Here is a 26,910-nt window from a genome sequence, read left to right as displayed (position 1 = left end):
TCGCTATTTCATTGTTATTTAATCGCCTCAGGGGAGAGCATTTAGTCGTTGTGTGGAAGTAAATTGGTCGTTAAATTTTGATCGCAAAATGGTCGCTGTTTTGGTCGCTAATTTGATCGCTATTTCGTTGTTATTTGGTCGCCTCAGGGAAGAGTATTTAGTCGCTATTTCGTCGCTAATTAATAGTAAAATAATAAAAAATATTTGTTTTTTAATTTGCTTTTGTGGCTGATTAATCACTAATAAATGCATTTAAATCTGATTCATATCATTTTTCCAATAAATTCATAAACCTGCTATAATATCAATATGTATACACACATTCCAATACATAAAACATCAAAGACAATATATACACATCAACTTCATTTCATAATTCTGCAATCTAATAGTTCAAAACATTATTATAGTTCAACACTAAGAAACTTAAAATATCTCAAAATACATAATGGATTTAAATAGTATCAAATTCATATCATAAAATATACCTTTATGTTTCCCTTATGAAATGCAGTCTAACTAGTTCCTAATTGGTACACAACAAAGCGTTCCAAGTGCCAGAGGCACACTACATCTATTGTAAAAGAACGAGTCCAGCAAGCAACGAACAAACATCTCTTCAAGTACATAAATTTTTGCCATCTGGAAGTTACTTTAATATACAGAGTCATCCGGCCAGAATATCACTGCATCACTCCCAATCAGCATCAAAGAAACCAACATCTTTCATTTCTGAATAGTATACATTCTCCAGATGCAAATCACCTGTCACAAATAAATAAAATATAATATCAGCTAACATTTTCGACACCTCCACTTGGGTATACCAGTTTCTACTATATGCTACTACGATTCTAATAGAGCAGCATAAGGGCACAAACCATATCACATCAGCTGAGAAGTCCTGAAACTTGTTACATGCCACCCATGATTGCAAATGGCATAAGGTTCTACCCAAAATATTAAAATATATTTGAATATAAAAAAAGATAATGAAAAATTAATAATACCACTACGTGTTTTAAGTGTTTAAGTATTTAACTTGCAAGCAACGTGTATGTTTGCTGTATTTGCACATGAGTGGACTGTATAGGGACAGGTGCAAGCAAAATGTTGCCTCTTTTACAAGACAAACACATGGAATGGTGCAGTCAATTCACCCAAAATGCATATGAAACATTTCCTTTTATGTTAAAATTGCTTTCTGGAAAGCATCTTTGTGACTGCCAATCAGCCATAGCCACATTAAGACTTGAGTATTCAATAAGCATGGTCCTTTTGAACCTTTTATAATCAACTAAACTCAATGCTTTTATAAGCATGATCCTTTTGATTAATGTAAAAGTGCGAGAAAGATATCGGCCTATGGACAGTTATGTGGGGCTTTCACTTTCATTTTTTCCACTTCTCTCTTCAATAACCTAACCCAGTCACTTTCTTTCCAAGCAAACTTCCACAAGCAACCACAAGGAATCTTTAGCAAAAACAACCCCCTTCTCTTTCTTCATCTAGAATTTTTTTATATATATAATTAAAAAAACCCTTTAAAAAAACAAAAAAAAAGAAGTTATGTGCTGGAAAAGAGAACACTAATAATCTACTGGAGTTTCAGCAACATGGAAGTTGGTGATGATTAAATGATTTTGAAAAAATTTGTTGACACGCAATTCCACGGTGATTCTGAAAAGCAAACCCCACCCCTTCCTCCCATCTCTCTCCCTCCCCCCCCCTTTTGAAGGCTATGTTTGAGAAAGTAGGGGCTGCAATTGATTGATCCTATTCCTTCTAAATCAAAAAACCAAAACTCAAACTACTAATTTAATAGACTAAACAAAACTGAAATAACAACTAAACCAAATTGAATTTCAGTTCAGTTCAAAACTAATTTGTTCCAACCATTCTCTAGTTACAAAGAAGGTTTCCTCAAAACAAGCAATTGATAAGCTTAAATTCAATCCAACATTAAAGATTAAATTCAATCAATCCAGAATTATAAACAAAAGACTTACAATATCAAAGTCGATTAATATTAATAATATCACATTTAATCTCAACATCACAAAACTTGAAATAATACCAAACACAATGCATAAATCTATTTCAACATCCAAGCACAAATCTATCTCAAAAAAATTTTGCTGTTAGAGAAACTGGGTCCATTCCATAATCTAAAAGAAAATTGTAGAAATCCTGATATTTGCCACATGTCACACAAAAATTAAGTGCTTATAATAGTAATATATATATGTATGTATGTATGTGATGATGAGTGTAAATACCACAGAGTTGCTGCTTCTGCTGATTACTCCCTCAAGTTCAGCCCAAGTATCTGTTGCAGAAACATACTGGCCGTCGCGGATTTGCTGCTTAATCTTCTCCGCTAGACTGGTTTTAAAATGGGATTTCTTAGACAATCAAATATGTTTCATTCTAAAGATTGATTTGATTTTTTTTAAGCTACTTTTGATGCAGAAATTATTGAACAGTATAAACCTGTTGGCCATCTCAAGGCCATTGTTGTCTAGTCTTGATACATCTTTAAGAAGAGGACCCCATGAAAGCTGGAAAATTCAGACTTTGTCTTAGAAAATCAAGAAAAATTGCAGAACTTCAACTAGAATTCATTGCATTTTTGCTGGACTTACCACAAAATCTTCTGGGGAGATCCAAGTATCACCCAATATCACTCCTGAACATTGCAGAGAAATTTAGAATATGTATATATATAATCATGATCATATAGTAATTAAAGAGAATTCAATGAAAAGAAATTGAAGTACCTCCTAGTTTAGCCTTCAATTTGCCTGCTCCTATAGCTTTTAGAGCTGATAATCCAAGAGTTACTACAAACTTGCCTCCATAAGACTCTGCTACTATATGAAGAGGACTTTGTTGCAGGCTCTCATTTCTGTTAAAAATTTCCTTCAACAATGTGGTTAAATCAGTTGCTGCCTCTTCATCAGTTTTCACAAATAAATTTGATTCCTCCACAAAACTGAATCCTGTACCAACTGGATTATCCTATTTCCAAGAAAATAATAATTAAAATAGAATGCAAAATTATGATAAGATCAGCTTCATAAGAATCAGTTAAAAAATTGGAAGAGTAATTACCACAAACAGGAGATCAGCCATTCTTAGCCATGTTGAATTTCTTGGCTTTAGATTAACATCCAGTGGCCCAATCTCTTCAAAATTCCCTAAACCAACACCTGATGCTCCCTTTTTAAATTCACCAACAAAAACAAATAAAAACTCAACACATTTAAGCAAGAACAATTAATAAAATTGCTAAATATTTATACTTACTAGTCCACCCTGCAACCAAAGAATGATTGGCCATGGCTTGGAGCTAATTTCAACTCTGTAAGGACTTCTATATAGCCACCAAAACATGTGTGCTTCTGTTCAATTCACACATTTTTCATTAAAATTTCTGTTTCAAATCATAAAAAAAAAAAGTGTAAGTATTAAGAAAAGTTCGGCAATTTTCCTTCCTATGTTTTCTAAAACATAGCATAAGAGTAATCATGAAGCCAGATGTATTAGAAAGTTCGGCAAAGTTTGAAATTCCGAAGATACATTTACAACAGCTCTATATATGTACATACTGATAGTGGCTTATATTGCAAATGTAAGAGCTGTTTCTGCAGAAATCATAATCCTAAAGCTACATGTTAGAAACAACCTCATCACCCATTACAATACAGTCATTAACTTCTCAAAATTCCTAATTTCATACAATCCTTGGAATCACACTCTTTCAAAACATTTATATAAAAAAAATCAAATATAACTTCTAAATTTAAGAAATAGAAAAAAAAATCAAAGGAATAAAAGTGATAAAGTAAATATTCAAATTTACAAAGCAAGGATTCACTTACAGAGTTAAGGAGAGAGAAGCAATAGAAATCCAAGAGAGAGAGCGAAGGAGCGAGCGAGAGAGAGCGAGTGAGAGAGACCGAGAGAGACCGAGCGAGAGAGCGAGAGCGAGAGAGACATAGCGAGAGCGAGCGAGAGAGACATAGCGAGAGCGAGCGAGAGAGACCGAGCGAGAGAGAGCGAGCGAGAGAGAGCGAGAGAGAGCGAGCGAGAGAGAGAGAGAGAGAGCGAGAGCGAGCGAGAGAGAGAGCAGGGAGGAGAGGAGAAGGGGGAGAGAGAGCACAAGTGAGTTAGAGTAAGGGAGAGGGATGTCGGTCAATAGGAAGTGAGTAAGGGAAGAATTATCGGTCGATCGGCACAATAAGTGAGGGAAAGGGCTGTCGGCAGTAAGGGTGAGTGAGGAAAGTGGCTGTGACAGTAAGGAGAGTGAGTGAGGGATGTAATGTGATTTTAGAATTAGGGTTTCAATATAAAATTGTATTTTTTAAAATTAACTTAATATAATATAATAGATAATTGTATTTTAGAATTAGGGTTTTCAATTAAAAATTAAGTAATTTTTTAAGTTATTAATTTTTTAAGTTAATTTTTCAATTAAAAATTAATTACTTAATTTTTTAAGTTAAAATAAATTAATTAATTTTTTAAGTTAAAATTAATTAATTAATTTTTTTAGTTAAAATAATTAAAGATTTAGTCGTGTTTTATTCCTTTTTAATCATAATATTTAGATCTCACAAATCTCAGAAAGCACACATCTGAAATCACAATTTCAAAATATCCATCCAAACCTGCAGTGACAGAGGACGCGACGAGGAGCAGCACCAGATGACAAGACTGGAGCAGAGGAAGCGGAGGAGAAGAGCAAAGAAGTAAGCAGACCAGCGGACGCAGGAACCGGACGCAGAACGACGTTGACAGCGTGGAGCAGAGGAACGATCGGCGGGAGGTGCACGGCTGTACCAGACGAGTGACGGAGAGGCCGAATGGGGAAGGGGAGGGCGGCAGTAGACTTGAGAGTTGAGAGAGATTTAGGGTTGGAATTTAAGGGTTCTTTTGATAGCAGGTTTGTTTATTTAGGTTTATTTTTTATCTTTCAATTAAAATTTTATTTTTATAGTTTATATATTATTTAAAATGTTTTATACTATATGTTTATTAATTTTGTCTTTAATAGTATAATTTTTTTAAAAATAAATAATATAGTTTTATTGTATTAAAATATTATACTGTATTAATTTATAATAACAATATTTTAAATTATTTTTTAAAATAAATTGTACTAAAAATAAGAATATACGTAAAATTATTAAAAAATATTTTAACAGTATTTTTAATCTTAATTTAAAATTTTAAATAAAATAAAATTTAATTAAAAATTAAATTAAAATTTTAAAAATAAAATGGTCGCTGATTAGTCGCTAATTGATCGCTGTTTAGCGACTAAACTAATTAGTCGCTAAATATAGTCACAAATTATAACATTATATTTCCACTCAAAAAATAGTCGCAATTTCGTCGCAAATATGGTCGCAAATATCTCGCGCCACTAATTTCCGTTAAATTTAGCGACGATTTAATATTTGGTCGCTAAATAGCGATCAAATAACGACCAATTTTTGGTCGTTGAGCTTTTTATTAAATAAAAATATTATTTTATTCATGTAGTAGCAGAATGGTCGCTGATTGGTTGCTATATAGCAACCAAAAATTTTGGTCGCTAATTTTGGTCGCAATTTCACAGTTTTTTTGTAGTGTCCGGGTATTAGTCCCACTAAAAGGCCATAAAGCCATTCGGGTGTTAGTCTTACAAAAAGGCCATAAGACCATCCGAGTGTTAGTCCTGCATAACGAGGCATCTCATGCCAGGCGACAAGGCAGGAACCCACTGTAATACCCGACTAGACTTCGGTATCGAAATTCCTACCGTTCAGTGGAATTTCGGATGTCGGAAACCTCTAGAAGGGTAAAATCATGTTTTTATAAAATGTTTTAATGTATTTTATGATTTTAAGTAAGAAGGAAATTAAGTTTTGAATGAAAAAGACCAAGGAGGCATTTCCAGGTTCGGCCGCCGAACGTGGGATAGTTTAGGGGGGCAAGTTAGGCTTCCGAAAGTGGCTCAGGTTCGGCCGCCGAACCCCATGTTCGGCCGCCGAACTTGCATGAGTTTTGGAGGCACTTTAGGCTGCCGAAGGTGGTCTGGCCAGCCCCTATATAAGGGCTCCATGGTCGAAACGGGCGAGTTTTCTCCCCATTTTCGGCCAACGGTGAGTCCATGCTCTCCTATGGTCATTTTTGACGATTTTCCTCCAATCTTTCAAGTTTTAACAAGTGTTTGCTTGGTTTTTGAAGATTTGTGAGCTTTAAGCAAGTTTTGGAGCTTGGAGACCCAAGGAGCTAGATCTCCCCCATCTCCGAGTTAGATCGCCTCTCCTCTCGTTCTCCAAGAGGTAAGAGCAGATCCTTAGCTCATTTTATGTTTTAAACGAATTTTATGAAAGTTTATGGGGTAGAAATGCATGTTTAGGTTATTATTGAGTTTATGGGTTTATGTTGAGTTTTTGAGCAATGTGGGTTGTTTGTTTATGCTTGATGTGTTGTAGTTGGGGTTTAGGATAGTTTGAGGCCCCTAGGAGCTTATGTATGTGTGTATGCATGTTGTGGAAGTGTTGTGTTTGAGTTGAATGGTTTGGGAGGCAAATGTGCATTGTTGAGCTGAGTTCTGCCCTTTGAAAGAACTCAGGTTCGACAGCTGAAGCCGAAGGGACTTTCGGCCGCCGAACCTGCCTGTGGAGGCAAGCCTTTGGCTGTCGAACCCTGCCCCCGAAAGTGGACTTTCGGCTCTGGAAGGGAGTTTCAGCCGCCGAAGGTGCCGCCGAACATGCATGAATTTCGTCTCTAGAAGGAACCTTCGGCCGCCGAAAGTGCCGCCGAAGGTGCATGACTTTCGTCTCTGGAGGGACTTTCGGCCGTCGAACCTGCCGCCGAAAGTGCCCTATTCAGCCTTCCTTTGCATGTTTTCTATGATTATTTTAAGGTGTTTTAGGGGGTTTTTGGGGAGTATTTTAGAGTCATGTTCATGAATGTTTAGTCCCTCATTTGAGTCCACCTGTGTAGGTTCGGACCCGAGGAACCGAGGACCCAAGCAATGAGATAGCTGCTTCAGTGTCTTGTCAGAGCTAGCCTGAGGTGAGTAGAATAACTCTCTATGTTGCAAAGTAAATAAATAAATCTTGAGCATATTCATGCATCACGAATGCCATGATGTATATTAGGTTGTTGCATTAGAATTCACGAATATGTTGCATTGCATATTATGTTGTTGATGTGGATGAATATTAAATGATCCATTAGTCCTCGTATGATATGGTTTGATATGATGATGATATGGTATGGAAGTCCAGGAAGACCCATTCTACGTCCCTGGCACAATGTAAGAGAAAGTCCAGGAAGACCCATTCTATGTCCCTGGCACATTGGAATGTTATGATATGTTATGTAAGAGAAAGTCCAGGAAGACCCATTCTACGTCCCTGGCACTATTGGATATGTAGAGGACTATTGGTGACAAGTTCATCCTTAATGTGAATTGTTTGTGTTGTGATGCATTTCATGAGAGCATGAACTTTAATTATAATATTTTATTATTCTGCTCACTGGGCTCTAGTAGCTCACCCCATTTCCCTAATCTCCCAGGTATGCAGGTACGGGATTGGCCAGGAGGTCAAGAAGAGTAAAGTTATGTTTTATGTAATAGTTAGCTGTGGACATGAGAATGATGTAATGTATAGTAATATAATGTAATGATGTCTATTGAGGTTTATAGTTGTGCTTGACCCTAGTATGTTGTTAATCCCTTTTTGATTACATGATCTGTTAATGAAATATTTTATGATGTTATGTAAACCAAACTTAAAATATGATATGTTACCCCATTGGAGCATTGATGAGGACTCCAATGTGGGGTTGATGGTTATGCTTCTGAGTTGTGCATGCATAGGTTAAGTTTGGTAAATGAATGAGAAAAGTTCAAAATTTTTATGTATGTGTTGATCATGTATGGGATTAAACAGGTGTACAGGTTGTATGTTAGGCTTGCTACGGGTCCCGGCGGCCTTAAGCCGATCTGGATTCTAGCGTCGGTAGCGGTCCGATTTTCGGGTCGTTACATCCACCAGACCATTTGGGTGTTAGTCCCACTAAAAGGCCATAAGGCCATCCGAGTGTTAGTCCCGCATAATAAGGCATCTCATGCCAGGCCACACGATGGGAACCCGCCAGGCCATCCGGGTGTTAGTCCTACTAAACAAAAGTTTCAAGGTCACAAGATGGGAACCCGCCAATCTAGAATATCGGATGTTAGTCCCACTAAATGAAAGTTTCAAGACCACAAGGCAGAAATCCGTCAGGCCAAAAAACAGGATGTTAGTCCCACAAAACAAAAGTTTCAAGGCCACAAGGCAGGAACTCACTAGACCAAAAGGCCAGATGTCAGTCCTGATAAATAAAAGGTTGAGCTATAAGGCGGGAATCCACCTCGCACAAGACCGAGTATTAGTCCTGATAAATAAGATTTTCAAGGCCACAAAGCGAGAACCCGCCAGGCACATGACCGAGTATTAGTCCCGATAAACAACAGTTGTCTCGATAAACAAAAGTTTAGAGCCACAAGGCGAGAATCCGTCAGGCATATGACCAAGTGTTAGTCCCAATAAATAAAAGTTTCAGAGCCACAAGGCAGGAATCTGCCAGGCACATGACCGGGTGTTAGTCATTATTTTAGTGGACCCTATGCAACCTCCATATCCTAAATGGTATAACCTTAATACTCGATGTGATTTTCATGGTAGAGTGATTCGTCATTCTGTTTTGTGGATAACTACACCACATTAAGAAATAGGATACACACCCTTATTAGAAATGGACGGATGAAGATAGAAGCCAGTTACTCAACCCTCAATATATCCACTAACCCATTGCCAAACCACGGTGATAGAGCTAATAGGAAAGCTGTTAATGTCATAAGAGGAGAAGGAGATGATACCATTTGTGAGGTTGAGCAACTGATTGATCATTTTGATAAAATTCTTCAAATAAGGGTAGAAGGGAGCATTTTAATCTAGTTCCAAGGGTCTCAAATGAATTTTGATGATTCTTAAGAGGAGCTAAGTTGTGCTTTTCACATGAAAGCTAGTGGTCATCATCTAAAGAGTTATAAACAGTTTAAGAATAAAATGGCCCAGGTGATTGCATCTAAGGCCTTGAGATGTCAAAAAAAGCTAGTGTGAAGAAATACAGTGCAATAAACGCCAATAGAGGCTCACTTAGCCAGGGCAACTATCTTGAAATGGTTATCCCATCTCAACTCTGCTCACCAACAAATGCCACCATAACTTATATGCAAAAATCATTCAAGAACTAGATAATGAGGCAAAAGAGCCAATTTTATAGTCATCCATGAACAATGATGAACTAGTAGTATTAAGAGCGAGGATGTTGTTTCATTCTACTTTTGGAGTAGTATATATCTTGCTACTGTCCCCCTTAATTACTTAATCCATGGTGCCGAGTCATATGAAAATAGACTTTATTTTATATATTGAGAAGCAATAATGCATTTACTATCAAATATTGTATTTATTATTCCTTTTGCATTTCATTTGCTTCTATTCATGAAGCTAATTATCGAATCTCTTCATATATTCAAAAGGGGTTGCAATACTACTAAAATATATATAACATGTCATACTCTTATTGTAATCCATGACTCTTTATCGAGATTTACTAGGCTAAGAGTTTTTGTACTGTATTTATCATTCTCTTTTCAAACCAACATGGACACAATGCATGTTTAAGCAAACATCTTTAAGCATGCAAGTGTGTAATTTGTTTTCATAATAAGCATGTGTATAAATTGAAAATTATAAGTAAACATGTGTATAATCCATATACATAAACTAGCACGTGCGTAATTAAATTCATAGATAAGCATGTCAAATAAATAAGCATGTTCCATACTAAATAAACATATCCATAATTTCATTTTTAATGCATCAATTTCCCTGGCCATGATATGTTTTAGATATGTGCATGCCTTTTCCCAAATTTTAAAACCTTACTTGACAATTCCCTTCAAATACATAATGTTCATATTATCGTAAATCATTATATTTAAGCATGTTAATATTAAAGGAAAGCATGCGCATGCCTCATTTTATATATCTTAAACCTTTAATGAACTACACTAAGATTTCAAACAAATTCCATTTAAATCCATGTCAACCATCACATATTTATCAACCAATCAAGACTATACCAAATTCAATATATTTTAATAGAAATAAGATAAAATACACCTTACACATAACCTCTGTACATTCGGCCTCAACTTTCATGTGAATTCAATATTTCCTCTCAAGAAACCACATGATTACACTAACCTTTATTTATCACATACAAAAGAATTTGACATAAAAAGAACAAGTATACACACACCAAACTATTAACTTATTTGGTTAATCAATTTTAAAATTTCATCTAGTTTAAGCAACCTAAATTCATTAAATGGTTCCATAAGTATATTAATTCATTATAGCACAAAGTAACACATATAAACTAACCCTAAATTAACATATTCATGAAAAAACATTGGAAAATCATTATACAATAAACCTATGTTCCAAATTCTTTGAAAAAGACTTTAAGCACCTCTTCTAAACCCTTTCTTTGCCTTTGCTTTTCAAAGATCATTTACTTGTGTCACGTTGTCTTTTAACAAGAATATGAAAATCAAGCATTTTAATATAAATTTCAATATAAAAGTGCTTCAAAACATGTAAACAAAAATAATTTCTTGAAATACATGATTAGAGTTTGTTTTCCTCTCTATCTTTTTTATCATGTCAATAATTTCTTTGAGCTGTAGAAGTGCTAATAGTGTCCCTTTCACCTGTACCTTAAAGTTAATTATGCAGTAATATAATCCTAGTATGTTGATTCTATTGGAACCTTATGCTAGTGGTGAGAAGGCGGATATATTAATAAATAAGTTAAATTTTAACTTTTCTCATTAAGTGGAAGCAATGGATTTTTTAGGAGGTATTTAGGTTACATGGAGAAGGACTTGGAAGGTGGTGATTCTTCTCAATCACCATCATTTCACTTAATTTATATGAGGCACGGGTAATCTTTTTATAAGTCTAGATTGGCTCTTCTTTAATAAGGATTGGAAAGACTATTTCCCTAAGACTGCCTTTTTTCATCTCTTGAGGATAAGTTTTATTCATTGTCCAATTTGATTTCACTTATTTTAGCTCAAGTTCATTCACCTAAACCATTTCTATTAGAAAACCCAGAGATTACAGCAACCCAAAACACGCAGCAGAAAAATAAAAATCTCTGGTTCCTTCATAGGATCCGAGTGCTTCGTTTATTTCGAAAGGAAGGATAAAAGACTAACCTGTTAGACTCAACGAGAAGATGCTATTCCAGACTGATGGTGCTGCTTTTGAAACGAACACCCTCTATGGTATCCACACGAACGTCTTTTATCCTTCTAGAGTGCTAGCTCTCTCAAAGATGGATAAGCTATGTGCTCTCCAATCTGCAACTCAAAAATGATTTCACTAAAAACGTTACTCCTACAATTCGCAGAAGAGGTTTTTATTCTTTTTTAGTCTTTTGTTTTCCCACACTTCTTTTCGTAAAAGAGTTGTGTTCATAACCAACTATCACAATCTTACAAATACTCAAATATTTTACGTGATAGTTTGTTTTGATAAGGAAAATCGAAAAATCTTTTATCTATAACAGCTGTAGATAGACTGCAGATCTTTTAAATATTATTATCTTATAATAATAATTAATATTATTAATAATAACATCTTTATTATTATTATTAATTATACTAATGGGCTTTTAGCCCATTAATATGACATAACACATTAACAACGTTCTTTTGTGTGTGATCTAATTGGCTCACATTAATTGGCAATAGGCCCAGTCCCACCAGGCCCATAAATCATAAGCGGCTTCTAGCAAGACATTATGATTACCCAACTAATATGAGAATCAATAGTCCGATAAAACCTAATAAATAGAACATGTATTAATTTCTTTGTCATACGATATCTAATTTGAACATAAGTTATGGTCAATGTTAAATTTATAATGTTCAAACTTGTGATTTCTCGATTTCTAAGTAGATTGATAAAATTAAATGATATTGATTACACTATCAATTAATTTGAGCATGACCATGCATTTCTCAGTCTCACTTATCGAGGGGCCTAGAAGATATCTCTCTCAGAGAGAGGGACAAATTCTATTTTGATTGTTCAATATTCTCTATATAATTTCTATTATGCTCAATCATAACTTTTATGATTGTTCGATTAAAGACAATGTTTAGTTATGTCAAAACATAACAGTCCTTATGTTGAAAATTATGACAATCTCAAATCAAAGGATTAAGACATAATTAACTACTTTGAGATTCACTTATGACAATAACCCATGTAGTAATTTCAATACAAATCCATCCAATACTTTGTTCTCAAATAAGTATCTATGATTATTGAATTATATCAACATATGCATAATCATCTCATGATTATCAATAAATAATCATACTAGTCATGTTTTATTATTATCACCATAATAATAAGTAACCAGGGATGTTAATCATTATTATGTAACATGCAAACAAATAATAATGATAATAAAATCTCTTTTATTAATAATCAAAATGACATATAAAAAGGTCCAAGATAATGGCCTAAAGCAAATACACTAACAATTTCATTTCAAGCAGCATGATTGTCTCATGAGTATTTTAAGTCTTTTGTTGAATTCAATTAGACTCAAGGGAATATATAATGAAAATCATTGCTCTTTTCTCTTCTACTCTTCAAAACTAGAATATGAATGTTTTAAGAAATATTTCTTTTGAAGAAATACAATTTTTAAATCTACTTAGGAGGGTTCAGAATATCTTGCAATATCATAGGTCTAGAAATATAATGGACAATGAGTAGGAGATTTTGGTAAAACTTAATTAGGTTCTTCATTAGGAGGAGATGATATGGTTTCAAAAGTCAAGATGTGAATGGGTGCATAAGGCGACTGAAATACTAACTATTTTCATGCTAGAACAATTATTGAAAGATAAAGGAATAAAATTTTGTATCTTCAGTATGATGGTGGTGTGTGGAAGAGGAATGGTGATATACTAAAGAGCTGGGTGGTCAATTTTTAAGAATCTTTATTACGTGGATTATAATTGTGCCCTTATTTATCCTATTTAAGGAAGTTTTTTTCAATCGTGCTTTTAGAGGATTTACTTTTTTTAGATGCTCTTATTTAGGCAAAGGAAGTTTAGGAAGCTTTCTTTCCATAAAGCCTTGGAAAGCTCCAAGGTCGGATGGACTTCCTTTCGATTTTACTAAAACTTTTAGGAAGTGGTTACCTAAGATGTGGTTATTGTGGTTAGTTTTAGGAAGTGGTTACCTAAGATGTGGTTATTGAGGTTAGGAGAATCTTTAAGAGTGGTGCCCTAGATGCTATTTTAAATAAAACTTTCTTTGTTTTGGTTCCTAAAGTACCATATCTTATTCATGTTTCATAGTTCAGGTGTATAAGCCTATGTAATGTCTTATACAAGATTATGACAAAGGTGTTGGCTAATAGGTTGATGAAATTACTTCCCTCTATAAATAGGCAAATGCAATTGATTTTTGTGTTTAGGAGACATCACAGATAATGTAGGCAAATGCAATTGATTTTTGTGTTTGGGAGACATCACAGGTAATGTAGTAATTGCTCAAGAGGTCACCCATTTGATGAGAATGAAAAAGGGTAGATGCCATCAAAATTGATCTTAAGAAGACCTATGATCGAGTTACGTGGGATATCTTGTTTAATTCCTTAATAAAAATGAGTCTTTTAGATAATTTTGTAAAGTTATTATGGCATGTATAACATCTTTTTTTATTATAATGGTATAAAATGGTAGTTTAACTGAAGTTTTCACTACTTTTAGGGGGTTAAAGATTAGGGCTGAGCAACATTCGGTTCGGTACACTATTGAACCGAACCACCCAAAATCGAAATAATTGAATTTATTAATTAAAAAAATCAAATTGAACCAAACTAATGAAGTAACTGAATAAAATCGAATCGTGAATTTTCGATTCAATTTAAAAATCGATTTGATATCTAATTCATATTCAACTAAAAAATACAAGTTTTTTAATTGCTTCTTTGAGTAATTTCATCAAATAGAACTACTGCATCAACTAATCACCAATATTTTTACATTTTTACATATTAATAAAAAGTGACATACAAATCAATTTAAAATTCAATGAACAATAATCAATTTAAAATTCAATGAACAATAATAAATATAGCCATGCTTCCATTGAGAAAATTCATCAAATATTATTCAAGCATCAATTAATCATTCAAACTTTGTACACATCAATCGGTTAAAGTTGCATATAAATCATATTAAAAACTAAAAAATAAGAGCTTATTCATGAGCAACACCTAGAACTCGAAAATCTCATCCATTTCATCTCCTAAGAATAATCTGAGAGAGGGAAAAAAAAGGCCATCTTAGCCATCAACTTCATCTCCTATGGCATCACATCGTTGATAGCTAGAAATCGGTCAAGACTTTATCACACCATCTACGACTATAGTACACCATTAACGCATGGACTATTGGCTTCATCTCCGGAGGAATCAATAATGGTCTTGGTTGAAGAGATAAGAGCAAGGTTACTCAAAAAGAAGAAAAGGAGAAGATGAAGAGGCAAGGACAATAGAGGAGGATCATAGAGGAGAAGTGGAGAAGGCGGCGACAAAAGAGGAAGGAGAAGAATGAGTATATTAGGTTTCTGGTGAAAAAATAATGAATATACAGAAAGAAAAAAATGATTGAGATTCATAGAGAATGCAGAATGCGTAGTTGATATCATTTGTAATAAAAAAAAGGAAAAGAAAAGGCAATGCTAGGAATAGAAATCATGACCTACACAAAAGTTAAGACCTCACATGTAATTTCTTTTATCACTAAGCTATGCATCAATAGATGTAATATGGTTCTAATATATTAACTATATCTGTTAGTTCAGTTTTTCAAATTCTTTTCTAATAAAAATAAAACCAAACTAAATAAATAAAAAATTTTTAAATTTAAAACCAAACCGATTTAGTATATAAACTAAATCAAGTTATCAATTTAAATCAGTTCGATCAGTTTTTTCGGTTCAAACTGAATAGTTCTCATCCCTAAACGAGACACGGTAATCCATTATTCCTGAATCTCTTTGTGATATGTTTGGAGCAAGTGGCTCATGGGATACTTAATGTTATGAATAAGGGTGGTGAACGCCTATTAAATTATGTCAAAAGGAACATTTTCTTTCACATATATTCTTCGCTGACGGTCTAGTCTCATCTGTTGAATCAAAAATTGATCAAGCGAACGTCATAAAAGGGTTTCTTAATGATTTTTGTGCGTGTTCAAATAAAAAAAATGAGTGCTATAAAGACTCGAGTTTATTTTTCTAAGAATATTTTCCATCATAAGCACTGTGCTTTAGGCCAATCATTGGGTTTTCAGGCTACTACTAATCTCGAAAATTATTTAGGGGTTCCTCTTTACATTTTCAAGTTTCACTTGCCATATATGATTTTATTTTGGATAAGGTTATAAGTATTGTAAAATAAATTTATATTTCAAAAGATTTTAACTTACTAATAAATATTCATTTTTTATCTTTTAAATATTTTTAGATCTCAAATATAATTATCTCATCTTATAAGATTTTATAATCATTGAAAATTTTATTTGTGAGATTTTTTGGCTATCACAGGTTTGATATTTTAATCTAATATTAAATTTAACCATTATAATTTTATTATATTATCTCAAAATTTTTATAATAGCTTACAGTGTGACTACTTTTTCTACTATAAATAACCTGTATCTTTACAAAGAAAATGATACCCATTTTCTCTACTTTATTCCTCTCTTCTCATTGCTTTCTAATGGATTATAAATTAGAAATAAATCATTATTGTCTTAATCTTGTAAATTAAATTCTAGAATAACCTATTTAATCTTAGGGGATTGCAAAATAAATCGTTATAAACAGTATCCAACACTACTCAAATTTTATTATTTTGTCTTGTTTTTCCAATAATAAGTAGTCTCTCAAGATGGTATGCATTTCAACTTTCCTTTATAGGTCATATTACCTTGCTTCGTCGGATATATGGTCATTCCTAACTATGTTATGCAAACTGTGAAACTTCTAATTGCTATTTGTGATGAGATAGAGGTGATGTGCAAAAACTTCCATTAAGGAGGGTATCCTACGGTAGGAAAATTCATCCTATTACATGAAAGAATGTTTAAAGATCGAAAATGGAATGTGGTTTAGGTATTTAGGATTTGATATGTATGAATCAAACATCTTTGGTGAAATTCTATTTGGGTTGCATTACTTAACCGAATGGGCTATTGGTTTTGTTGAATAAGTATAGTGTTGAAAATGATAGGTTTCTAATGATGGGAGCTCTAGAAGAGGTTCCACTTATGGAGGGTTATGACACAATATTTTGTTTAGTCAATGACATCTTGGTATGGGCAGTAGGAGATGATAGAGTGGTTAGATTTTAATATGATAATTAGGTCGCTGTCATTAGTCCTTTTATTAATATGGCTATTACTAAAGTATCTGAAAGGATGAAGAACAATGTGGCGGCGGATTATGCACATAAATTGGACAATGGTCTTGGAGCATACATGAGATTTATATCCTAGCTCATGCTTGATTAATTATTGCAAGCATAATCTTATTAATATGGCTATTACTAAAGTGCCTGAAAGGATGAAGAATGATGTGGTGGCTGATTATGTACATGAGTTGGGCAATGGTCTTGGAGCATACTTGAGATTTATATCCTAACTCATGCTCAATTAATTATTGCAAGTATAATCTTAAGGGTGTAAATGAATTAAACTATTCGTAAATTATTCGAGATTTAACTCGATAAAAGTTTGATAGGATTCTACTCAATTTCTAAATGAGTCAAATTCAAACTTAATATTTAAGTTCATTTAGTAAACGAACCAAATTTAAATTTTATAATATTCAGGTCGTTAAAACTCATGAACTCGATTCATTTTCGAATTCATGAGCAGACTCACAAACAAATTTATAAATAGTCTCGTTAAACAAACTGAAATTAATATCATAAGATAACTAAGCTAGACCTGCATATACTTTATTTTTTTATTTAAATTTACTTTTAAATTATTATTAAAATACTAAATAACACCATTATTCATTAAAAATTCATAGTACTATATTTTTTTAAATTTTTTTAATTTTATTTGAATTTATATAGAATTTTAATAATAATTTAAACATAAATTTAGATTAAAATATAAAATTTGATATTTTATCTCTCGCTGTATAATTTAAAAATAAATTTAACTTTTTACTGTTCAAATTTTAAATATATTTGTATTTAATATGTATTGAAAAATAAAATTTATTAATTTTAAGTCTAAATTAATAATGGATTAATTTTATTATATTAATTATATTTTGTTATTCGTGTGAAAAAAAAAACAAATTTGTCTTTTTAGCCGGGAGGATGTATTTTTAATATTTTTTTTAAAGTGAAAAATAGAAACCGTGGGAGAGAATATGAAAGTGGGCGTGATATGGTGGGCTTGGACTTTAATGTTCGTTCACATTGACAGATACGGAAATTAATCAGAAATTGGTTTGATTTTGGGTATTTTAGAGAAATATAAGATCTTATCCTTTGCTTTCTTTCCCTTTCTTTTTGGGTGAGAAGAGGGATAACACCACACAACAAAAAGTCTCTCTTTCTCTCTCTCTAAAATCTATGAATCAATTCGCTTCTTGACATCTTCCGCCTTCTCTTCCCCTCCTCTCTCTCTTGGGAAGAAGAAGAAAGAAGAAGAAATTTGTATAGAGAGGGAGAGAGAGAGAGTCGACACGAAGATTTTATCCGAGAGAAGGGGATATACATCGCCAAACCATGGACTCTGCACCACCAACAGCAATCAATGATAAGGAGTCGATGGTCGATCCCTTCTTGGTCGAGGCTCTACAGAATCCACGCCACCGTCTCACCAGTCAGTGATTCTTTTTCACTCCTTTCGTCAAGGCTTAATTCTTTGTCTCGAAATCTTGATTTTATGTGTCTTTGATTTCTTTCTTTATTTGGCTTTCTGGGTATTTGCTCTTTACTTCTTTTTGTGGATTTTTCTGGTATTTGTAGTTTCTATGAATTGTTATATTTATCGAGATATTCTAAGGTTTTTAGGTTTATATGATTATTTATTTATTTGTGGCGTTAGGGTTTGCTCGATTGTGTTATCTGAATATTGATTACCTGAAAGCCGTCTCTTATATCAGATCTGGGTTTCTGTTTTGGGGAATTGCGACTTGTTTGTTTTCTGAACAATTGAGGGGAATCGAATTAAGATTTTCATTTTCTCCTTTGGTGCGGTGACTTTTGTATATTGCATATGGAGTATGGATCAAGCTATTCGAATTTGTAGGTTATGGTAAAGAAACCTAAAATGTTAAATAGTTCAAGTATCAACATCAAACTTGAGAATTTAGGTGTCATGATTCCTTGTTTAGAGCTTGGTTCAACAAGGGAATGGTGAGGAAACAGGAGGTGTAAAGTGTACAATAGGTTTCTGTTTCTTTTTCTTTCTTTCTTTTATTTTTTTGTGGGGTGGAGCAACCTATTCGAATTTGTAGGTTATGGTAAAGAAACCTAAAATGTTAAATAGTTCTAGTATCAACATCAAACATGGGAATTTAGGTACCATGATTCCTTGTTTAGAGCTTGGTTCAACAAGGGAATGGTGAGGAAACAGGAGGTGTAAAGCGCAGTAAAATGCAATAGGTTTCTGTTTCTTTTTCTTTCTTTCTTTTTTTTTTTTTGGGCTATCCTTAAACCCTTATATCTCCTAAGAAGGTTGAACTGTCAGAGAAATGTTAAGATATTTTTTTTCTGTTCCTTTTATTTTTCTTCTCCCAGTATATGGTCAAAAAAGTACATGATGCCACCTTATGGATTAAAATCTGCGTGAGGTTAAATTTTGTCTTCGGTTGAATAATTTAACAGTGTTGTATTGTGTGTCATCTGATGGAAGATCATTACATTACCCTTAAGCAGGACATCATTTGAATTAAGTTACACATAAGCATCACAGAATCATCTGCATATGGAGTATGGATCAAACTTTTAATTGCATGCTGTTAGGTGCATTTGCTTGTTTGTGCTCATATGGTAGTGAGAGAGGGAGAGAGAAGGATGAGGTCATATAGGGAGATGAGGCATTTGTATATATACGTGTAAATTTAGTTCCATAAGTCGTGTCCGTTGACAGTTTTTCATTGATTAGGAATGGTGTAATTAGTCTTTGGCTCTTTGCCTTGATTACATTAGCAGGTCATTTGTGAAAATTAGATCTTCTGTTTTAGCATTGTGACTCATTTTCTTCAATAACAAGCCCTTGATTGAATAGGATCTGTGTTTTTTTTTTTGGTGTGTGCATGTCACTATCTTTATGGACCAGAAAATTTTACTTAATTTGTGAATTTTTTTGGTCAGTTTTATGGATGGAACTTGATATCCAGAGGTTCTTACAAAACCCTGATCAACAGCAATTTGAATTCCAACACTTCCCTACTTCGTATCTTAGACTTGTAGCAAATCGTGTTGCTCAACACTATGGGCTGATAACCATGGTACAGGATAATGGCATAGATGGCCTGGCAAATAAAATTCTGGTAAAGAAAACAGCACAAAGTAGATATCCTCCGGTGTGCTTATCTGAAATTCCAGCTAAACGGTTGGAAAGTGATAAACCTGAGCTGCTTAAGATTGCTATCAGGCCAAGGCCTAATACAGGGTCTGATAATGAATTTAATGAATTTGGGATCAAACGGAGTCCTATGAGAAGTGTGGAAGAGAGAAAGGAGGAGTATGATAGGGCAAGAGCTCGCATCTTCAGTAGCCCTAGCATTTTCAAATTTCCATTGATTCCTTAGGCTGAGTTGCTTTAATTACCATTGAAGTTTCCACGGTTTGATCTGCTTCATTCCCTAGGATATATTCCTCAAGTTTGGCATGCTCATCTCATCATATTGTTTTTCTATAACAGGGAAATAAAGCTACAAATTCTTCAAATCAGGTTTTTCAAGAAGCTCTTTTGCTTTTCAACCTCATCTTCTAGTTGGTTTTGTTGTTCTTCATCTCCAAGTTGTTGTTGTGCTTTTATATTGTCAAGAGCCCTTGATCTCTTGTCCAACTTTGCTTAGTTGAAATGCATATTCCTTCTTCCATTCTTCAAGTTCTCTCCCAAACTCGGAGTTGAAACACCCCCCTACCCAGCAGACACCCCCAACTCATAAAATTTGTGTGATGGTTTGACATTCATGAAATAAGTCAAAGAGGAAAATATGCAACACCACCACATGAATCCCTTAAATAACGTACTTCATCAAATTTTAACATTCGAATTTCATCAAAGTCCTTTTGTTCATTGATTTTACTTTGTTGTCTTAGCATTGTAGCTCAGACAAATCTTAATAAAAACACAATTTGAAGTTAATATTAGCCTTGAATAGAGATTTATGCCCAAAATGGATGTCAAAATCAGAATTAGCTTGTCAAATTTAGCAAGGAGATCCTGTCAAATTTTTTTGCTTATTTGGCAGCGAAGTGGTGGATGATTAGGTGCTGAGCTGGCAATGACATGGTGCTGATGTTGCACTAAACTGTCAATGTGTTGCTTAGATGTCGGGGTGAACATGTGTGCCACTTCAGGTGGTCTGACTAGTACTGGTTTGGGCTACCCGGCCATTAGCCATTTTTAGGCAGTTGTGTCAGAGCTGTCTGCAAGGTTTTGAGTTTGTTGTGGTGAGTCTCATTGGATAAGATGAGACTGTTGTCACACAGTAAATTAAGTGAAAACTTTGGTAACCAAAAAAAAAAAAGAAAAAATACAGGCTGGACTAGATTATATAGGTATTTATTGATTAATATTAATACTACTAGTAGTATTAGGAAACTCTAAATAAGAAAATACAATTCAAACATTAAATTAGGAATGTAAAATCAATTGACCTTCATAAATAAACTAAAATTATACTTCCTAATTTATAACAAAATCCTCAATAATACAAACTTACTATTTCATAGAAACTTAAAAGTTCCTAATTTCACAGTGAAATTTTAAGTTGAAATAATTTAGAAATATCATCATCCAATACTATATCAGCAATCTTGTACATGTGTGCTATCAGTACACACAGTTTTCCCCCTCATATATCATATATATCCATTATATTTTATGGCTGAGCTTGCAGGTGGGAAGACCTAATTTTGAGTTTGCTGAGCTAAGTTGAAAGGGAGATACTAATGGCAGTACAGAATAATTTTTTTTGGGGGGTAAGCTAATCATATTTATCACGGATGGTGAAGAAACCTAAAATGTTAAATACATTGAACTTGAGAATTCAAGTATCCTGGTTCCTTGTTTAGAGCTTGCTTCAAAAAGAGAATGGGAAGGAAACATGAGGTGCAAAGCAGAGTTAAATGCTTTAGGTTTCTGTTTCTTTTCTTTTCTTTCCTTTTTTTGGGTTATGCTTAAACCCTTATTACCTTCCTAAGAAGGTTGAACTGTAGATGAAATGTTAAGGTGTGTTTTCTTTCATTCCTTTTATTTTTTTCTCCCAGTATATGATCGAAATATACTGATGCCACCACATGTATTAGAATCAGCCTGAGATTAACTTTTGTCTTCTGGTGAATAATTTAACAGTGTTGTATTGTGTGTCATCTGATGTAAGATCATTACATCACTCTTAAGCAGGATGTCATTTGAATTGAGGTACACATAAGCATCACGCAACCATCTGCATATGGAGTATGGATCAAACTTTTAATTGTATGCTGTTAGGTGCATTTGCTTGTTTGTGCTCATGTGGTAGTGAGAGAGAGTGAGAGAAAGAGATGAGGCCATATAGAGAGATGAGACATTTGTATATATATATGTGTAAATAGTTCCATGCATTGTGTTTGTTGACAGTTTTTCATTGATTAAGAATGGTCTAGATTAGTCTTTGACTCTTTGCCTTAGATTACATTAGCAGGTTCTTTGTGAGAGTTACATTGTCTGTTTTAGTATTGCAACTCCCTTTCTTCAATAACAAGCCTTCGATTGAATAAGATCTGTGTTTTTTTGGTGTGTGCATGTGGTTGTTATCTTTATGGACCAGAAAAATTAACTTGACTTGTGAATTTTTTTGTCAGTTTTACGGATGGAACTAGATATTCAGAGATTCTTACAAAACCCTGATCAACAACAATTTGAATTCCAGCACTTCCCTACTTCATATCTTAGGCTTGCTGCACACCGTGTTGCTCAACACTATGGGCTGATAACCATGGTACAGGATAATGGCATAGATGGCTTGGCAAATAAAATTCTGGTAAAGAAAACAGCACAAAGTAGATATCCTCCGGTGTGCTTATCTGAAATTCCTGCTAAACGGTTGGAAAGTGATAAACCTGAGCTGCTTAAGATTGCTATCAGGCCAAGGCCTAATAAAGGGTCTGAAAATGAATCTAGTGAATTTGGGATCAAACGGAGTCCTGTGAGAAGTGTGGAAGAGAGAAAGGAGGAGTATGATAGGGCAAGAGCTCGCATCTTCAGTAGCCCTAGCAGTCCCAACTCAGATGATACAGTATCTCAGGGTTATGTAGACAGAAAAAGCACAAGTGTAAGCAAGGATGAGCAGGAAGGTTGCAGGAATTCTGTAAGTGAGCCTGAAAAATATATTTGCTCCAGGGATTATGCACCATCTCGAGTTGCCATTTTCAGGGATAGAGAGAAGGATCGTACTGATCCAGATTATGATCGGAGCTATGACCGGTAAAGATTACTTTCACTATATCTGGACTTGCCGCTACAAAGGTTGTCGACTGCATTCATTATTTGGATGCTTGCTGCCTTTGCAATTTTTGTTGTGTTGACAAACTACTGCATTGAAAATAATCATGGTTTTAGCACCTAGGTGTCCATTTTAAATTATTATTTTTATGGTTCATTATGTGATTTTCACCCACATTATATATATATACGTATGTATATAACTGGTCTGCAAAACCTAAGAATTTTTATTTTTTTAAACTATATATTCCTTTTCAATTGATGCAGGTATGTAAGAAGCCTTCCAACTAATCAAAACTTCAACTTGGCACCATTCGATATGCAGAAGATTCAACTCCCGTTTGTGCAGTATGATACTGGTTTCACTCAGTTGGGTCAGATGCCAAGGACTCAAACTTCTCTTGGCTACAGGCCTGCTACGACCCAAGTTATGAACCCTTTCTGTGCAGTAGGATCAAATCAAGCATCAAGAGATGCTGCATATGTTCAATGGCCAAGTGCTGCAATGATGTATGCTCATTCATATGAGCAGTTTAGACATGCTGTTTTCCAGGTAATGATATAATTTATTTTCAAGTTTTTAGCATTTTCTTTGTTTTATGTGACAGACGCATTGAGCTAATTTGCTCTTTTCATTGTTTTTGTAGAGATGTTGAAGAGTGAAATTAAAATATTGAGCTTAATCATTTTTAAAGTGTATATTCTATTTATGGCTAATTTCACTTCATGTTTTCTTAAATGCACTTCATACCAACTTTTTTGTTTAAATAACTAAATCACCCCATATCTTTTTTGTGACAGGCTCCATGCTTTCAGCAACCTCTAAGTTTCGATTACTCTCAAAACCATTAAGTGTCTGCTAGATTGGAATTGTATTACTGATCTACCTGCAAATTCTCTACACTTCTAGGAAGTTCCATGTTGGTAGGAGAATTCCAAATCCCTGTGTTGCAAACCTTTTGTTCCAGTTAAAATTATGGTTTCTGCTTGCTTCTCTTTGCGGACCTTTTATTAGTGTGTTAGTGAGTGCATTCTCTGTGGATCTTTTATTGATGTGATAGTGTACACTACTCTTTTGCCTGCCATTTTTCCTTTCAAGTATTATAGTAGCTTGTTTTTGCATGTGAGGTGGAGGCTATTAATTTGTTGGGCTGTTCTGTTAAGCACCATCAAACTGCCGCTATGTTTTTCCTACAAGTAAATGCTTGAACAAGCCCTCATAAGTTGACTACTGGTCTATTCACATGGGGGTCATTTATTTAAAAATGGGTTATGAGCATCTTTGCCAGCTCCAAACTCATCATGCCTTTATCGCTATCTATTAGTTACTTTATTTAGTCTTTTATAGTTGGATGTTATCTTTGTTGATGGTCTTAATCTAATCCATGAACTGTAAAAGGTGTTGGCTAGTGCTCTCTTACCTACCAACACGATACAAAAATTAAGAATTTGTATGGTGAGATCTGCTCTTTCGTCAGATCGGATCGGATCAGATTAGATTTGTCATAGAAGTATATATTGGGGAGACCAAATTGAATTGTAGGAGCATCTGAACCATCAATCATCAACCAAATAGAAAAGAATCATGGAGATGTGTGCTTTTTGAAGATAAGATATATTTATAAAATTTTAATGTTTAAAGAATCGGTATGAATGTCTAAATAAACAATTTATCCTTTTTCCGTGGACGGAAAATCTAATATCTTGTTTTTTTGTTTTATACAATTCGCTTTGACCAAGGTTGTTTTAAATATACATGTTAAAATGACTAAAATGTAGTGAAAACTAGTCTTCTACAAAAAGTCTAGATTGAGGCTATTTTTCTCTTTCTTTGGTTAGAAGGTAAATAGTCATAAAGGCCAAAAGCCCAATCGATACAAGCACCTAGGCCGAGAAAAAAAGTTTCCAGGCCCAGCAACAAGCTTAAAAATAAACCCGACAGTGCTTAAGCCCATGAAGCCTATAGCCAAGCCATGTTCTTTCTAACCCTAGTTGCATATATGTGCAAACTCGAAAGGGAAGGCCCCACCAATGCCGCTTTTTGAGACTTACTGGATGGGGAAGTCGACAGATTGTCAGAGGAAGAAAATAGATGAAAAGCCCAAAAACCTTAGGAAAGAGATGACGCTCGTTGGTGTCGTCTGGTCTTGAGCGGATTGTATTACTTCATGTTTTCTTAAATGCACTTCTACCCGAAAACCAACAAAACAATTTTTATTTGTCTATTACACCACACCTGGCTTTTCCAGAGGAGAATTCCCACCTAGAGAGGCAGAGGACAGCTGCACTCACGGCAACATGAGAAGCAGACTGTGCCGCAGAAAGAAATCAAAGAAACTCTCTCCAGAATAAGAGAGTACTGGATACATATTATTTTTATAGCAAGGCTATTGAATAAAAAAAAAAAAAATCAATTCTTTGTATTTTTTTACGATTATGTTAATAGAATCTATTCTTTTAATTAATTTTATCATGATTATAGTTAATACTCGAAATTAATTTGATCATCGAATCGCGGCTAAATTTTTAAAAATTTTTAATTTTACATTATCAAAGATAAGGCGGCTAAATTTTTACGTTTTTTTACGGACTATGCTCTCACTTTTTAATTTTGGATAAAAAAGATAAGGGTATGTTTAATTATAAAAAATAATTTTCTATTTTCTATCTCTAATTTTATTTTATTTTCTGTTTGTTTTTTTCTAAAATATTAAAAAAATATATTCATTTCATATAATATTAAAAAATATTTTCAATTTGAAAAATTAAAAAATATGCTTAATTATCATGCATTTTATATTAATTTAAAATAAAAATGATTTTTTATGTATAGTTAAATATATAAATATAATTATTAAAAATCATATTTTATTTATGTAAAATCTATCTGTATATTAAATTTCATTTTAAAAAATTGTATTTTTTAATTTTTTAATAAAATGAGAAAATATGAAAAATAATTATTTTATTGTTTTTCATTTTCATTATAAAATTTAAAAAATAATTATCTTTTATTTTTCAATTAGAGTAGAAAAGTTAAAATAAACATGTTTCTTAATTTTTTAAAAAATAAAAAAAATATTTTTAAAACACAGACATGTTTTTTTAATTAAATAAATTTTCATTTTTTCATTTTTTCACAATTATATTTAATATATAAAATAATTTTTGACCAAAAGAAACTTTAATTCCTAAATAAATTTGTAAGCCCATATAACCTTTAGCATAGTTGGCTGTCCCATATCATAGATAGTAGGTAGTCTTTAGCATAGTTGGCTGTCCCATATCATAGATAGTAGGTAGTGGCTCATCTTTTATGACGTCTAAGGGCTCGCATTTGATGGGGCTAAATCGTAAATTTTGAGGTGATTGTTAAATTTAAGAATTGTTTTTACAAATTTGAAGATGTTTTGAGGAGGTTTTTGTAATTTTAGAGGTTGAAATTTAGTAATTTAGTAATTTGAAAGCTTTAACGAGTAAATGGTTTTTAGGTTACCTCTTAATGGAGTTAACTAAATTGATAATGTAGAATTAAAATGATAAAATTATATAAAAAAAATTACGTAAAATTAATTTTAAAAATTGACTATAATCATAGAAAATTTAAAAGAATCAACTTTGATATCTAAAAAAAATTCAAAAATATGATTTTTTTTTTTGGCAATATGATGGAGTTAAAAATTATAAAAATCTACATGGATAAACTATGCGGCATTGGCCAAAAAGAAAATATGAAAGAAAGGAAAGGATTCCCAGTTAATCAGAATTGATGATCTATTCACAATGGTAATGGTCTGGTAAAGAAGCTTGATGAGCTTAGAAGCCTTCTTGGGAAGGCTGATGTGGTGATCCTCTGCCCCTGAGGATTGTAGGTGTTGGGCAAATCTGATCTGATCTGATCTCACCATACAAATTCTTAATTTTTGTATTGTGTTGTGTGTTGGTAGGTAAGAGAGCACTACCCAACACTTTTGACAGTTCATGTATTAGATTAAGAC

At 33.4% G+C, this 26,910-nt stretch overlaps 2 protein-coding genes across 3 annotated transcripts; one reads left to right on the top strand and one right to left on the bottom strand.

Moving 5' to 3' along the window:
• Positions 1–2,124: 2,124 nt before the first annotated feature.
• Positions 2,125–3,944, bottom strand: LOC122724418 (serine carboxypeptidase-like 51). The gene is made up of 8 exons (XM_043959364.1): positions 3,885–3,944; positions 3,310–3,404; positions 3,115–3,222; positions 2,781–3,021; positions 2,646–2,689; positions 2,494–2,561; positions 2,280–2,385; positions 2,125–2,190 (listed from the first exon to the last, which is right to left on the bottom strand). The coding sequence occupies exons 2-8, from the start codon at positions 3,394–3,396 to the stop codon at positions 2,125–2,127; spliced, it is 720 nt and encodes a 239-aa protein (XP_043815299.1). The 5' UTR covers positions 3,397–3,404; positions 3,885–3,944.
• Positions 3,945–17,723: 13,779 nt separating this feature from the next.
• LOC110620762 lies at positions 17,724–23,997 on the top strand. 2 transcript variants are annotated; one of them, XM_021764612.2, is made up of 4 exons: positions 17,724–18,070; positions 22,273–22,894; positions 23,180–23,465; positions 23,714–23,997. In XM_021764612.2, the coding sequence occupies exons 1-4, from the start codon at positions 17,974–17,976 to the stop codon at positions 23,762–23,764; spliced, it is 1,056 nt and encodes a 351-aa protein (XP_021620304.1). In that variant the 5' UTR covers positions 17,724–17,973; the 3' UTR covers positions 23,765–23,997. The 2 variants fall into 2 exon arrangements, with proteins under 2 accessions (XP_021620304.1, XP_021620305.1); XM_021764613.2 differs by having other exon boundaries at positions 23,560–23,752.
• Positions 23,998–26,910: the final 2,913 nt, after the last annotated feature.

This window comes from Manihot esculenta, chromosome 8, assembly GCF_001659605.2.
Source record: "Manihot esculenta cultivar AM560-2 chromosome 8, M.esculenta_v8, whole genome shotgun sequence".
Classification (NCBI taxonomy): Eukaryota; Viridiplantae; Streptophyta; class Magnoliopsida; order Malpighiales; family Euphorbiaceae; genus Manihot; species Manihot esculenta.
Note: the sequence above shows the minus strand (reverse complement) of the source record. Positions and strands in the feature narration are given on the sequence as shown.

Excerpts from the sequence above, each read along its gene's own strand:
- LOC122724418 (XM_043959364.1), bottom strand. The coding sequence starts at position 3,396 with ATGTTTTGGTGGCTATATAGAAGTCCTTACAGAGTTGAAATTAGCTCC. Across the intron at positions 2,386-2,493 it reads GGCCTTGAGATGGCCAACAG|TCTAGCGGAGAAGATTAAGC; the intron begins GTTTATACTGTT and ends TTTTAAAACCAG. Across the intron at positions 2,191-2,279 it reads GCAGAAGCAGCAACTCTGTG|GATTTCTACAATTTTCTTTT; the intron begins GTATTTACACTC and ends GGCAAATATCAG.
- LOC110620762 (XM_021764612.2), top strand. The coding sequence starts at position 17,974 with ATGGACTCTGCACCACCAACAGCAATCAATGATAAGGAGTCGATGGTC. Across the intron at positions 18,071-22,272 it reads TCCACGCCACCGTCTCACCA|TTTTACGGATGGAACTAGAT; the intron begins GTCAGTGATTCT and ends TTTTTTTGTCAG. Across the intron at positions 22,895-23,179 it reads TATGATCGGAGCTATGACCG|GTATGTAAGAAGCCTTCCAA; the intron begins GTAAAGATTACT and ends CAATTGATGCAG.